The sequence below is a fragment of the Heterodontus francisci genome, chromosome 17 (assembly GCF_036365525.1).
Source record: "Heterodontus francisci isolate sHetFra1 chromosome 17, sHetFra1.hap1, whole genome shotgun sequence".
Lineage (NCBI taxonomy): Eukaryota > Metazoa > Chordata > Chondrichthyes > Heterodontiformes > Heterodontidae > Heterodontus > Heterodontus francisci.
Window position 1 is genome coordinate 86,164,952 of NC_090387.1, and position 13,292 is coordinate 86,178,243.

A 13,292-nucleotide genomic window follows, 5' to 3' on the forward strand; every position below is an offset into this window, starting at 1 on the left:
GACTCAGTAGTGTGTACAAGCTGGGGATGTTGGCCGCCTCGAGGACTTCTGTGTTGGAGATACGGTCCTGCCACCTGATGCCAAGTATTCTCCGGAGGCAGCGAAGATGGAATGAATTGAGACGTCGCTCTTGGCTGACATACGTTGTCCAGGCCTCGCTGCCATAGAGCAAGGTACTGAGGACACAGGCCTGATACACTCGGACTTTTGTGTTCCGTGTCAGTGCGCCATTTTCCCACACTCTCTTGGCCAGTCTGGACATAGCAGTGGAAGCCTTTCCCATGCGCTTGTTGATTTCTGCATCTAGAGACAGGTGACTGGTGATAGTTGAGCCTAGGTAGGTGAACTCTTGAACCACTTCCAGAGCGTGGTCGCCAATATTGATGGATGGAGCATTTCTGACGTCCTTCCCCATGATGTTTGTTTTCTTGAGGCTGATGATTAGGCCAAATTCATTGCAGGCAGCCGCAAACCTGTCGATGAGACTCTGCAGGCACTCTTCAGTGTGAGATGTTAAAGCAGCATCGTCAGCAAAGAGCAGTTCCCTGATGAGGACTTTCCGTACTTTGGACTTCGCTCTTAGACGGGCAAGGTTGAACAACCTGCCCCCTGATCTTGTGTGGAGGAAAATTCCTTCTTCAGAGGACTTGAACGCATGTGAAAGCAGCAGGGAGAAGAAAATCCCAAAAAGAGTGGGTGCGAGAACACAGCCCTGTTTCACGCCACTCAGGATAGGAAAGGGCTCTTGTCGGAAAGACCCCAATTAACACCCTCCACCTGCATATAATCAAACAATTGATACACAATTAACAGATTAACATTGTACATGATTGATGACACTAGTTCGCCATCCCCAAAGCGCAGTTGACGAGAGATACAATGCTGCTCACGCATCCACCAGAGCCAACATTGAACACACCATTGGTGTGCTGAAAATGCGATTTCGCTGCCTTGGCCAATCAGGAGGGACTCTTCAGTATGCACCACAGAGGGTGTCATGAATAATCGTTGTCTGCTGTGCCTGACACAACCTTCGACGTGGCAAAATTCTGCAGGTGGAGGAACAGGAGGAACAGCAGTCCTCCTCAGATGGGGATGACTATGAAGATGGTGAAGAGGACAGCAGAATGCCAATGATATCATCATCGATATGAAGACCATGGAGGGATATCCAAGGGGCATCAGGGAGAACCTCACATTTGCACATTTCAGCCAACAATGAGCCACATCATCAAGGAACGTTGGGAGGAGAAACATAAAAGTTCCCCATATGTTCACATACACCTGAGGTCTTATTCATTGCTGCAATCTTAACAAAGCTTTGCTGCACTTTCATGTGACTGGCAGTTGAAATCTTCTATGGGCTACAATGCATACATGCAATCCATGTAAACTACAAGCACCGTTAAATTGTGGCCGCAGAACCACAAATGTAAGGCATGACAGTAGTGGAAAAAAGGAATACTCATCAATCGGAAAACAGCCTTCGTTGAAGACTGAATATGCAAATAGCAATGAGAAATGGACACTGGACATTTTCTGAGATGCTTTGCAAGCATCAATGTGATCCTGCCATAGGCCTCTAAAGAACATTTTTGTTTTCATCTGAAACCAAGCAAAAGAATTACGAGAATGCATTATTAGTGAAAGTAAATAAAGATGTAATGAAACTTATTGACCAGCTGCACACTATTTACAGTACCCGTGCCACCTTCGTGCTCAAAACTGTTTCATTTTTCGCTTTCTGCCACTACATCTAGGTGCTATCCTGACATTAGTGGCTGAGGTGGAGACAGTCTTCTCAGTGTACTGCCCTGTTGCTGTGGGTGCCCATGGTGGGCATCCTTTGGAGGAACGGGGCCTAGATGGCTCCATAATACTGGGGGTCTGTAGCAATGGTGCTCGCCTGCTGGAGGTAAGGGGGTCAGTGTCGGAGGTAGGGGAGGACGGGACGCCGCTTAACCTCAGGCTGTCCTGAGAGGAAGGCCCTAGGACAGCTGGCATGCGCCTCTCCTCCAACAGGGTGCATGATGGCACCTGACTGTCTCCTTGAGGGGAAGGAGCACCTGTAGGGAGGTCCAGGTTCCTCGTACCCCTCTCGCTTATACTCAGTTCTGATCACATGTGGCTCGAGTGCTCAACCAGACTCACCACGGAGCTCGCCAAACTCTCGACTGCCATGTACTCAAATGCCGAGAACATGGTAGACGTCATGGCGTGCATGTACTCCTCCATGGCACGTGCAAAGCTATGCATGACCTCAGGCATCTCCAACATATTTTCCATGTGGCTTTGCTGCACATCCAGAAAACTTCTCGTAGCAACAAACAGATGATTATCAAGAGTGTGGGGCTAAGTAGGGGCCTGGTCCTCAGCAGTCCTCTCATTGTCAGGGGACCCGGCTGGCATATGCTCTCTCAGCTACTGGGACGTGTCTATGTCGTGCACACAGATTGTGACTCAGCTTCTAATCTTAAACCCCCTGCGGACTGTGTGGATGCATCTGCGCTGGTGGAGGTGGACGAATAGGCAGGTGACGGTACATCCTCTGGGGCATTCTCTTCTTCTTCCTCCCCAGAGGAGGAGTCTTGGGCCTCGTGGCTTCCAGACACTCGAGTGCGGGCACCTGTAGTGGAAACAGGAACAGAGGCACATTAAGCAACAACTGCGCATGAGTTTAGACACTTTCAGTGGGTGTGCATGCATGGCTGCAACACTGAAGATGACACTTCATGGTTACACCTTGAGGATCCTGCCTCGCCATCTGCTATTGCCCTGTCTCCCTCCTCTCTCACAATTTGTGCAGCCTCCTCTTCAGCCAGTGTCAACACTCAAATGTTTTTTTTAATTCATTCATGGGATTTGGGTGTCACTGGCCAGGCCAGCATTTATTGCCCATCCCTAATTGCCCTTGAGAAGGTGGTGGTGACACTCCTCCTGTCTTGGCTCGCTCACCCTAGTTGTGGGTGCGTTTGTCCTGTAGGAGACAGTACAGATTGAATTAGTTTTTTTTTTGATGCATCACAACCATTGTAGACATGCATCAACATCACTCATTCAGGACTAACTTACACACGACACATCCAAGCACATCAACAATGCCAATCATCAACTTTGCACAAAATCATTTAGTGTATGGTACCAACGCTGCTCACATAATCCAATGCATGCCTTGTTTGCCCTCTTGTCTTAAAAATATGGAGCCAGGGTGACAAACAATGGAGCAGCTTCGCCAGGAACACTTACCCTCGTCAATCTGAGCAAGTCATTGATGCGTTTGCAACACTGTACCCAGGTTCTATGAATGACCCCATGGTTTGAGACCTCCTCTGCTACCTCCATCCAGGCTACCTTGGTCAGGCGGGAGGGTCTTCACACTCCGTCTGCAGGGAAGAGGACTCCCACCTTTTCCTGATGGTCTGGAGGAGAATCTGCAGGACGGCATCACTGAACCGTAGGGCAGGACACTGCCTGCTGGCTGACATATTCTTCTCTGTGGCTGCAGACATATTGTACATGATGTGAAGCTGGCGCTGGAAAACAAAAATTAAGTGAGGCAAAAACATTTTGGATTGATTTCAATCTTGATTTCAGGCTCCTATTCAGAGACTTACATGATAGGAAAGCTTCTGATCCTTGAAGCGCAAGCATAGAATGCTTTATAGCTATGGCAACCACGGTGCTTGGCCCAGTGATGCTGTGTTTCACCAATGAAAGGCCGTCCCTGCTGCCGAATCCCATGTGTCCCCCGTGCTCGTTGCCGCACGCTTCATTTACGTATTAAATCACGTGGGAAATGGGAAACTTGGTGGAAGCAGAAGTTACGCCAACTTCCGGTTCTGCCATCAGGAATGCCACAGGACTCAAGAAATTCTAGCCAATATCTCCAATTTCCGAATGTAAGTCATTTATGTATATGATGAACAACAGTTCATGGGACACCACTTGTGCTGGACTGTGAAACTTCTTCAACTCATACTTTGTTTTTTTGTTTTGTAGCAATCTGTTTTGTAGCATCCATTTTGCTACCTGGTTCCTGACTCCACATTCACTGATCTTTATCATGAGTCTCTTATGTGGCACCTTATTAAAGGCCATGTGCTAGTCCATTTGTACTATATTCACTGCATTGCCTTTTTCTGCTTTTTATTATTTCTTCAAATAATTCGATAAGGTTAAACATGACCTTCCCTTTAGAAATCTATGCTGACTGTCTTTTATTATATTCTCCATCTCTATATGTTTTGTTACCAGATCTTTTAGCAAAGATTCTATTAGATTTCCTATCATTGACATTAAGCTAACTAGTTTACAGTTCCCTGGGTTAATTCACAAGCTGTCATTTAAGAAAGGCTATGGAGGGGGAATGCAGAAGCTTTGCTGCACGAGGTTATTTTCCAAGGTTGAAAGCTGGTGTAGAAAGTTTTATAAAGAGGTTAAAGGGACGATCTCAGATGCGAGATGTGTGTCAGATATAAGATAATATCCCTGAACTGTTGACTGATTTGGCTGTGTTGCGTCTTAAGCACTTCACTAAGTCTTCATACTTAAAACTTTCCTCATGTTGGAGGGTGCAAGATATTCAAGAAATCAAGTGTGGAAAGTCGGAGAAAAGACAGCAACAACTTGCATTTATATAGCACCTTTAAGTAATAAAATGCCCCAAGGTCCTTTACAAGAGCATTATCAAACAAAGCTTGACACCAAGCCACATAAGATATTAGAGCACATGACCAAAAGCTTGGTTAAATAGGTTTTAAGGAGCGCCTTAGAGGAGAGGGAAGTGGAGAGGTTTAGAGAGGGAACTCCAGAGAATTGGGCCTAGGTAGCTGAAGACTACAGCAATGTAATAGGAGATAGTTGTTTGAAAGGGATGTAAAATAACGGTCCAGCATCAATGATAGAGGAAACATTCAGTATCCTTGTATGTTGATACTATTTTGGAAATCCACATCCTGCTACCTTTAAAGGGCTTGCAGATAATTTGACCTATCTTTCATTGGACAAATATTCAATTTAAACTGATACACGATGACAGTTTTCATCACATCATGTATGATAAACACAAGGCCTCATATCCTAAAATATGTCTGCGTTATACTAACTGTTAGTGTGATTTGTTTTTTAACCTGGGACAAATTAAAAAATCATGGTGTTACAATTTATGCCCTCTCAGAACTCTGTGGGCTGAATTTTATGCCACCCCAGCGGGTCGGTTGGTGGCGTGGGGACTGCGTAAAATTGAGCGGGAGGCTCCAGGAGGCCTACCCGCTTTGCTCCCGCCTCCAATCAACTTTACGGCGGTCGGGTGGGGGGGCGGGGGGGGAAATGGCCTGCCCGCCCAAGGCCAATCAAGGCCCTTAAGTGGCGACTTAAGGGCCCGCGCCCGCCTCCACGGGTATTTTACCAGTGGCAAGCAGGTGTGCTGGGGACGTGAAAGGCCGCTCAGCCTCACCAGGGAAGGACCGATCTGCCTGGTGAGACAAGCCCAACTTACCTTCACTCCTGGATCCATCTGGTTGGCAGGGCTGCAGTCACAGCAGTGGCCACTGCTCCCAGTGGCACTTCTGGGACTAAGAGCTGCCGGCACGCTGATTGGCTAGCAGCTCACTGAGGCAGGACCTCCTCCCTCAAGCGGGTGGAAGTCTTGCCGCGGGACAGTTAAAGCCCGGGGACCTGTAAAATGCGGGACGGATCCCCGGGCTAGGCAGAAGCAGGTTCGCCACCGACTTTTACGTCGGTGGATAATTCCTGTCCGCCTAAGGTAAAATCCAGCCCTGTAACTGTTCACGTGAATCTACAGTTTCTAAAGGCAAATCTATGTTTCCTGTAAGCCAAAATTCACAATTTAGTGCATACGGTGAACAGAAGTAGCATGTCTTAGTGTTAACAGTATATTCTAGTACTGCTGAATTATACAGTAAAAATCACATGGGATGCCCACTATATACTCTTAATCTCTTCACAAGATGGAAAAAGGCCATGCTGTCAGACCACATACACAGTTCACTCCAAAGCTGCAAATTTATTTTATTACGTATTTTAAATGTACAGAGAAAACAAATACACCAGCAGTTAAACTTCAGGTTACTGCTTACCTGGCAATAATTTCTTCAAGGATTTACAAAACTAAATTACAGAACATTTCCAAGTCCCTTTTAAGCTATTTTTTAATGATTCTTTACATGGAGTACAGATTACCTGCATTAATTTCCCATCTCAGCACCATGACAGGACCATATACAAAAGAAACAAGCAACCTGAATAAATTGATCAATAACCTTCAGAACATATTCCCTCATCATCATGCTAACATGTTGGAAGGATGTGAGGTGGTGAACTGTTACAAAAATTCTAAGGCTGGGATAGAAAGATTTTTGGTCTCGCAGGGAATCAAGAGATATTGGGAGCAGCCATGATCATATTGAATGGCGGAGCAGGCTCGATGGGCCATATGGTCTACCTCTGCTCCTATTTCTTGGGTCCTTGTGTTCTCATGACTGTGTCATTGAAAATTAGCTTTCTGTACAAAAGAAAACTATTAACTACTAAAGCCTTTAGAAACTGTAGATTCCTGTGAACAGTTACAGAGTTCGGAGAGGGCATAAATTATCACACCATGATTACCAAGGAAGGACAAACTGGTTGGGAGATTGTATTATACGAAATTGGAAAAATTGAGTTCTTAAAAAACAAACTGTCAGTGTGACCTGAGACTCATTGCTTAATGCAATATTGCAAGGGATCTGAGGTCTTTACACATATTAACCCAAAATAAAAGAAAACTGCATTACGTATTACAAGTGCAGTTGATTGGCTGTTAAATCTTAGTGCCTTACATGTTTTAGTTATTTTCTTATTTGCTTGTTGGATCCAGGCCATTCTTTGTGGAACCTATCCTTGGAAATCTGGAAGTTGGGCAAGGTGTTCAAATGACGGTAGAATTTATCCCACAGCGGATTGGGGACCACAGCGAGGATCTGATGATACACTTGGACACAGGTTGGATAAACATCTACTTCAACACCAAATATCCTTCAGTTCTGACACTTGATAAATATGAGACTGGAAACATTTAGTTATGTTGAATTCTGTATTGTACAGAAAATATTCCGGTTGGATCTAAGAATAGCACATTTTATTAGATCAGCATTCAGTGCTGTTTGAGTTTTATATTGTTTTTCTATTTTTTTATTATATCGTTTTTTAGTGCTTATCTTGAGAGATATCAGGAATAGATCAGAGGCATAGTTCATTAGATCATGGCCATCTGGTGACTTCTGAAGTACATGCTGGTGGATAATGGCCACATTGATAGCTTGCTGACACTTTGGGCTATATTTTCACACATGATCAATTCCCAATATCAGCAAGGTCATCAGTAAGCAACACCAAATCAAAGGAAAAAGCAGCAGCTCACAAGAAGGTGTTGAAGAGTAGATGATGAGCCAAACGGCAGTTTCCATATATCTCCCAGTGGTCATTTCTCCTGTGATATCTGGATTTGGAGCAGGTTGAAGAGGGAAAGAAATAACTGAAAAAGGTGGGGCAAGAAATGATATAAACAAACATAAAAGGTACTATTGGAAAAGGTATTTATTTAATGCCCCATTATTATTTCAACACTGAAGCTTTGTTGGAATGTAGATATGTCGTTGAAGCTAATTAACAGAATTTTATTCAATAGAAAATGTTTACTTGCCTGCTTGTTAGCAGTTAAATGATATACTATCCAATGTTTATTCTGACAGCAAAGAAATGACCACATTTATGAGATTGAATTTCACAGTTTGACATTGTTTCTAGCCCAGCACCGTAACCAATAGATCTCCATTACTATATGAATACATTAAACATTCATCCCCGAATGTTGCGACCAGTGATTTTCAGGCGGTAATCCAGTGAGTCCACACTTATTGTGTGAACTTTCAACTTTGGCAGGGGCATAAAATCGGTAGTAGCAGCTCAGCATCACTGTTATACACCCCAACTGAAATTAGGCAGTGTCTGTAATGGGGGGCTGATAGGCCCATTCTGACCCAGGGCACGTATCATTTCTCAGGTAAAAGGAAAGCATGTGATTTAGTGTTTGGTGCCTGTGAATGCTGCTGTTGAATCAGCTATAAGGAGGTCCAGAGGGCTGCCTGAGTGATTTACATTCTGATTTCTATTCTCAATGAGGGATAGTGAGGCTTTTTGCTCAGTGCTTTCCGGTGACAGCTCAGCTGACGTCAGGAACTCAAAATATCAGAAACTTAGGCAAGGCCATTTACATTCTATCACTTCATAGAATGGCACATTATAGCACCAATGCACTATGTCAGCCTGAAACATCTGGGTAAAGTGGTGTATGTTACCCATTGTTTTCTCATTGGGACTGTTGGGGACAGACTTCAGCTAAATTGGCATAATTGCCCATAAACTCGCAAAAGTTGAATGCAGTATGGGATTCAATTACAAGCCCCTGTATTTTTTATTTTAATCATAAGCTGCAGGTTCTTTACTCCGGCTAACAGTGATTTTTTGGTGGCAGTTTGGACAGAAGGGACGTGAAGATCAGTAAAAGTGTTAATTTTTGTTTGAGTTTCTTGAGCAAACTGACTTCTCCTTTATCTTTACCTGTGATCAGGTGAATGCTTTGTCTCTGTGATCTGGTACTTGGTGGTATAGTCACTTGGATTGAATTCTGAAGTACCTTCCAAATCTGTTTGTTCAGAGGCTTCCCAGCACTTCCTGTGCAGAACTATCCGGAGTTCAATGACAGCGGTACTCATGTGAGATAACATAATGCAATCTTTGAAGCTGCATGGCGATGTAGGTTGGACTTTGAATGGAGATCAGAATGTAGATTTTGAATGAAAATTTTCCCAGTATGTGCGTGTTGAAGTCATCCTGTTCATTAACTTGGTTCTGAGCTTTTGCGGTCCAGAAACCCATTTTACTGTTGGCATGCACAAGGAAGCTGTTAGTATTTTTAGAAATTAGCTTTAAATATGTAATCAAACTATGCATATGGCTAAGTGTAGAGTCATGTCTACTTTAGATTTAATGGTGTGTGGGTTGACACTTGTGAATTGTGTGGGTTGACACTTGAAATTTGTGATTTGGGGGCTTCTCATTTGAACTCCAGAAGTAAATTAGGTGAACTTAAAGTTCTATGGCAGGGAGAAATAAATTGCTGTTTAACCATTTAATCAACACATTTCTCAGAATGAAATTCTCTTTTGCAGCATGGGACTCATGTTTTTCATCTTCCCCAGTGTTCCCTGATTCACGTATCAAAACAAGATTAGGCAAGATTAGGCATTTTCATCTGGGTCAAGGTTACGTTACTTACAACAATAGAAAGTGTAATCCTTAAAAAAAGAATTTCACCATTTTATGTCTTCACACATATAAAAAGAATGAACTTGCATTTATATACCACCCTTCACATCCTGAGGATTTTCCAAAGCACTTTACAACCAATGAAGTACTTTTGAAATTAGTCACAGTTTTAATGGTGGAAACATGAAAGCCAATTTGTGAACAACAAGGTCTCACAAACAGCAATGAGACAAATGAACAGATACTCTTTTTTAATGATGGCTGATGGATAAATGTTAAGGACATCAGGAGATGTTGTCTGCTGTTCTTTGAATAGTGCCATGGGATCTCACCTGACATGGCAGAGGGGTAATCGATTTAATGTCTCCTACAGTTGCAAGTACCAACACAGTTTGAAAAACCGAACTTCTCTCATTACAGCACTACCTCTGTATTGAACTGAAGCGTAGGCTAGATTATATGCCTAAATCCTGAACAGAGGCTTGAACCCACAACCTTCCGACTCAAAGGCAAGAGTACTATAATCGAGCCAAGGTAGACACTATAAAAAGTATGACAACAGAAAATACCAAAAGTACTCAGCAGGTCTGGCAGCAGCTGTGTAAAGAGAAACAGAGTTAACGTTTCAGGTCTATGACCTGCCATCACAGATGCTGCCAGATCTGCTGAGTATTTTCGGCACTTTCTGTTCTCATTTCAGAGTTCCAGCATCCGCAGTATTTTGCTCTTACTATGAAAGGGCCCAGAAGTGTCTGTGCCATTGTGGTTTTTAGCTTAATCAGGCAGTCATGCAGCAGTGCACAGATGTGTGTTGTAGATCTCTCCATGGATGCCGTCTTCTTTGTATGCACTCAAAGGACTGCATAAGATACTGATGCTGAGCTAACATACTAAATTTGTAATCAGATTCTGAGGTCCGAATGCCTGGACTAGCCAGGGTAGAATGGAATCAATGACTCATAGGAAGAGCTGTATCAGAACAATGGGTTATCTTTAAGGAAGAGATGCTTCATGTACAGGCTAGGCACATTCCAACAAGGGCGAAAGATAGGCTAACCAATAATAGGGCTCCTTGGATGATGCGGGAGATAGAAATTATGATGAAACAAAATAGAGGGTGTTTGATGTATGTCAGGTGAATTCTTCAAGTGAGAACTAGGCCATATACAGTAAGTTGAGAGGGGTGGTGAAGAGGAAAATAAGACTGGCAAAGAGAGAATACGAGAGTAGAGTGGCAGTCAACATAAAAGGGAACCCGAAAATCTTCGACCAGCATGTAAATAGTAAGTGGGTAGTAAGAGGGACAAAGAGGGTAATATATGCTTAGAGGCACAGGAAAAGGCTAATATACTTAATGAGTACCTTGTATCAGTGTTGTTATGAAAGTGCTTCTATATTTTGAGGATTCGTATTTTAGAATTATGGACATTGGTTTATTTGGGAAAACTGAAAAGACTCCATGAATGTGTTTTTTTGCAAGGGTCACTGAGAGGTCTTGTTTGAAAACAAACCTTTACTGGCTGTCACATGCCTTAAACTCAATAAACAACAGAAACCTTGGTGACTTGGGGGGGAGATGTTTACGGAGAAGTGACATGTCAAGTTTATGAGGGAGGAGTTGGTTTTGCTTCTGAGATATTGTTTTGACTTTCTGGTTGGGCTTTGGACTGTTTTCAAAGAAGTTGGAGATAAGCCTACCAGAGAGTGGACACCACCAGCTCATCCTTTCCCATCTCTTTGAGAAGCCCTGAGAATCAAGTGTAAAAAATAGAGAAACTGAAGCAGCATTTCTCCTGAGATGCTCCTGGAAGGCCTGTGGATTAATCCTGGAACTCAACATATCTCATCCTTTTTTCTTCAAGAATTAAAAAGTATTTGACCAAAGTATTTTTTTTTGTTTTTTTTTGTAAAAGAGCTGTGCAGAGAAAATTTCTTTATTTTTCAGTTACCTGGTGTGTGTGTGTCTAATTTAAAAAGGGATCTTTCATATTTCAATCTGTGTGTTAATGCTTTGCTTATTTACTGGATAAATCATGTTTTATAATAACCTTATAATTTTGCTGTTTAATAAAGAAACCTGGTTGGTGTATTTTATTCTGGGATAAAGAGTAGAGTATAAGTTTGACCCCGTATTGGTAACCGGGTTGTTACCACTGAGGCGGGAGGTGTGCACTGTTTATTCTAGTCCCACTTCTCCACAGGTCACAACATATATTTTAAATGTTTCCACTTACCGATACAGTCAATCATATATTCTATTTTTCCCAGAATAGAACACACTAATCAGGTTTGTTTAATGAACAACAAAATTATCAGTTTATTATAAAACAAGTCTTAACTAGTAATGAAATAAAGTATAAACGCACAGATTGAAATTTTAAAGTCCACTTTTTGCCTTAGCCCCTCATACTCACACACGTACATACACCGGTTAATCGGAATAATAAAAGGAATTTTTAAAATTCAGAGCTCTGTTACAGACAAAAAAACCCCACGTGGGCTCAATACTTGCTCATTCCTAAAAAAACAGCAGAGGAGATATATCGTGTTCCAAAACTGGCATACAGTCTAACTTGAGAGTACACGTAGACAGGTCATTGGGATCTTTTAGAACAGTTCTTTTCAGGTGGCGTTCAGAAGTAATATAGCAGGCTTTTTTTCAAAGACAGGAGATGAGATGAATTGAATGGACTTCTCAGCGTCTTTTAGGGAGCTGTTGGAAAGTGAGTTAGGTTGTGGTCTTCCTTGACACTTCTTCATCAGCAGGAGCTAACTTTCTCTCATTCCAGAAGATAAAACACACTGACACCACAACCAAAAGCTTGTGAGTTTTCTGGTGTGCACTGCAACTCCTGAGCTTGTCCTATCAAGGGGCGTGCCTGTCACTTCTTTACCCACATCTTCACCTGTTACCAGGTGTTCTGTTCTTTCTTTAACTTGAATTATGTGACAACCAGTAGAGATTGTTGCCAAAACGTTTCTTTCAGTGTCCCCTTGATGACTGTCCTGAAAAAAACTGGTCCAAAATTTATTCAGTTTGACTATGAATTCCTCAAAAAAATATTTTTAACAAAAAAACAGAAGCACCTTTGTGACAGGATAAACATTTAAATATATGTTGTGACCTGTGGAGAAGTGGAACTAGAAAAAACAGTGCACTCTTCCCGCAGTGCTGTTAGGAAGGGAGTTCCAGGATTTTGACCCAGCGACAGTGAAGGAAGGCGATATAGTTCCAAGTCAGGATGGTGTGTGACTTGGAGGGGAACTTGCAGGTGGTGGTGTTCCCATGTATTTGCTGCCCTTGTCCTTCTAGTTGGTAGAGGTCGTGGGTTAGGAAGGTGCTGTCTAAGGAGCCTTGGTGCATTGCTGCAGTGCATCTTGTAGATGGTACACACTGCTGCTTCTGACCTGCTCTTGTAGCCACGGTATTTATATGGCTACTCCAGTTCAGTTTCTGGTCAATGGCAGCCCCTAGGATGTTGATAGTGGGGGATTCAGCGATGGTAATGCTGTTGAATGTCAAGGGGAGATGGTTAGATTCTCTCTTTTTGGAGATGGTCATTGCCTGGCACTTGTGTGGCGCGAATGTTACTTGCCACTTATCAGCCCAAGCCTGGATATTGTCCAGGTCTTGCTGCATTTCTACACGGACTGCTTCAGTATCTGAGGAGTCACGAATGGTGCTGAACATTGCGCAATCATCAGCGAACATCCCCACTTCTGACCTTATGATTGAAGGAAGGTCATTGATGAAGCAGCTGAAGATGGTTGGGCCCAGGACACTACCCTGAGGAACTCCCGCAGTGATGTCCTGGAGCTCAGATGATTGACCTCCAACAACCACAACCATCTTCCTTTGTGCTAGGTATAACTCCAGCCAACGGAGGGTTTTCCCCGATTCTCATTGACCTCAGTTTTGCTAGTGCTCCTTGATGCCATACTCGGTCAAATGCTACATTGATGTC

At 43.0% G+C, this 13,292-nt stretch overlaps 1 protein-coding gene across 1 annotated transcript in view; it reads left to right on the plus strand.

The window, feature by feature from the left end:
• hydin (HYDIN axonemal central pair apparatus protein) overlaps window positions 1-13,292 on the plus strand; it is a 1,234,740-nt gene that overhangs the window by 168,262 nt on the left and 1,053,186 nt on the right. Inside the window, exon 8 of the mRNA XM_068049816.1 lies at window positions 6,878-7,002. Within this exon, the coding sequence (XP_067905917.1) occupies window positions 6,878-7,002 (125 nt within the window). The remainder of the gene's footprint in view (window positions 1-6,877; window positions 7,003-13,292) is intronic.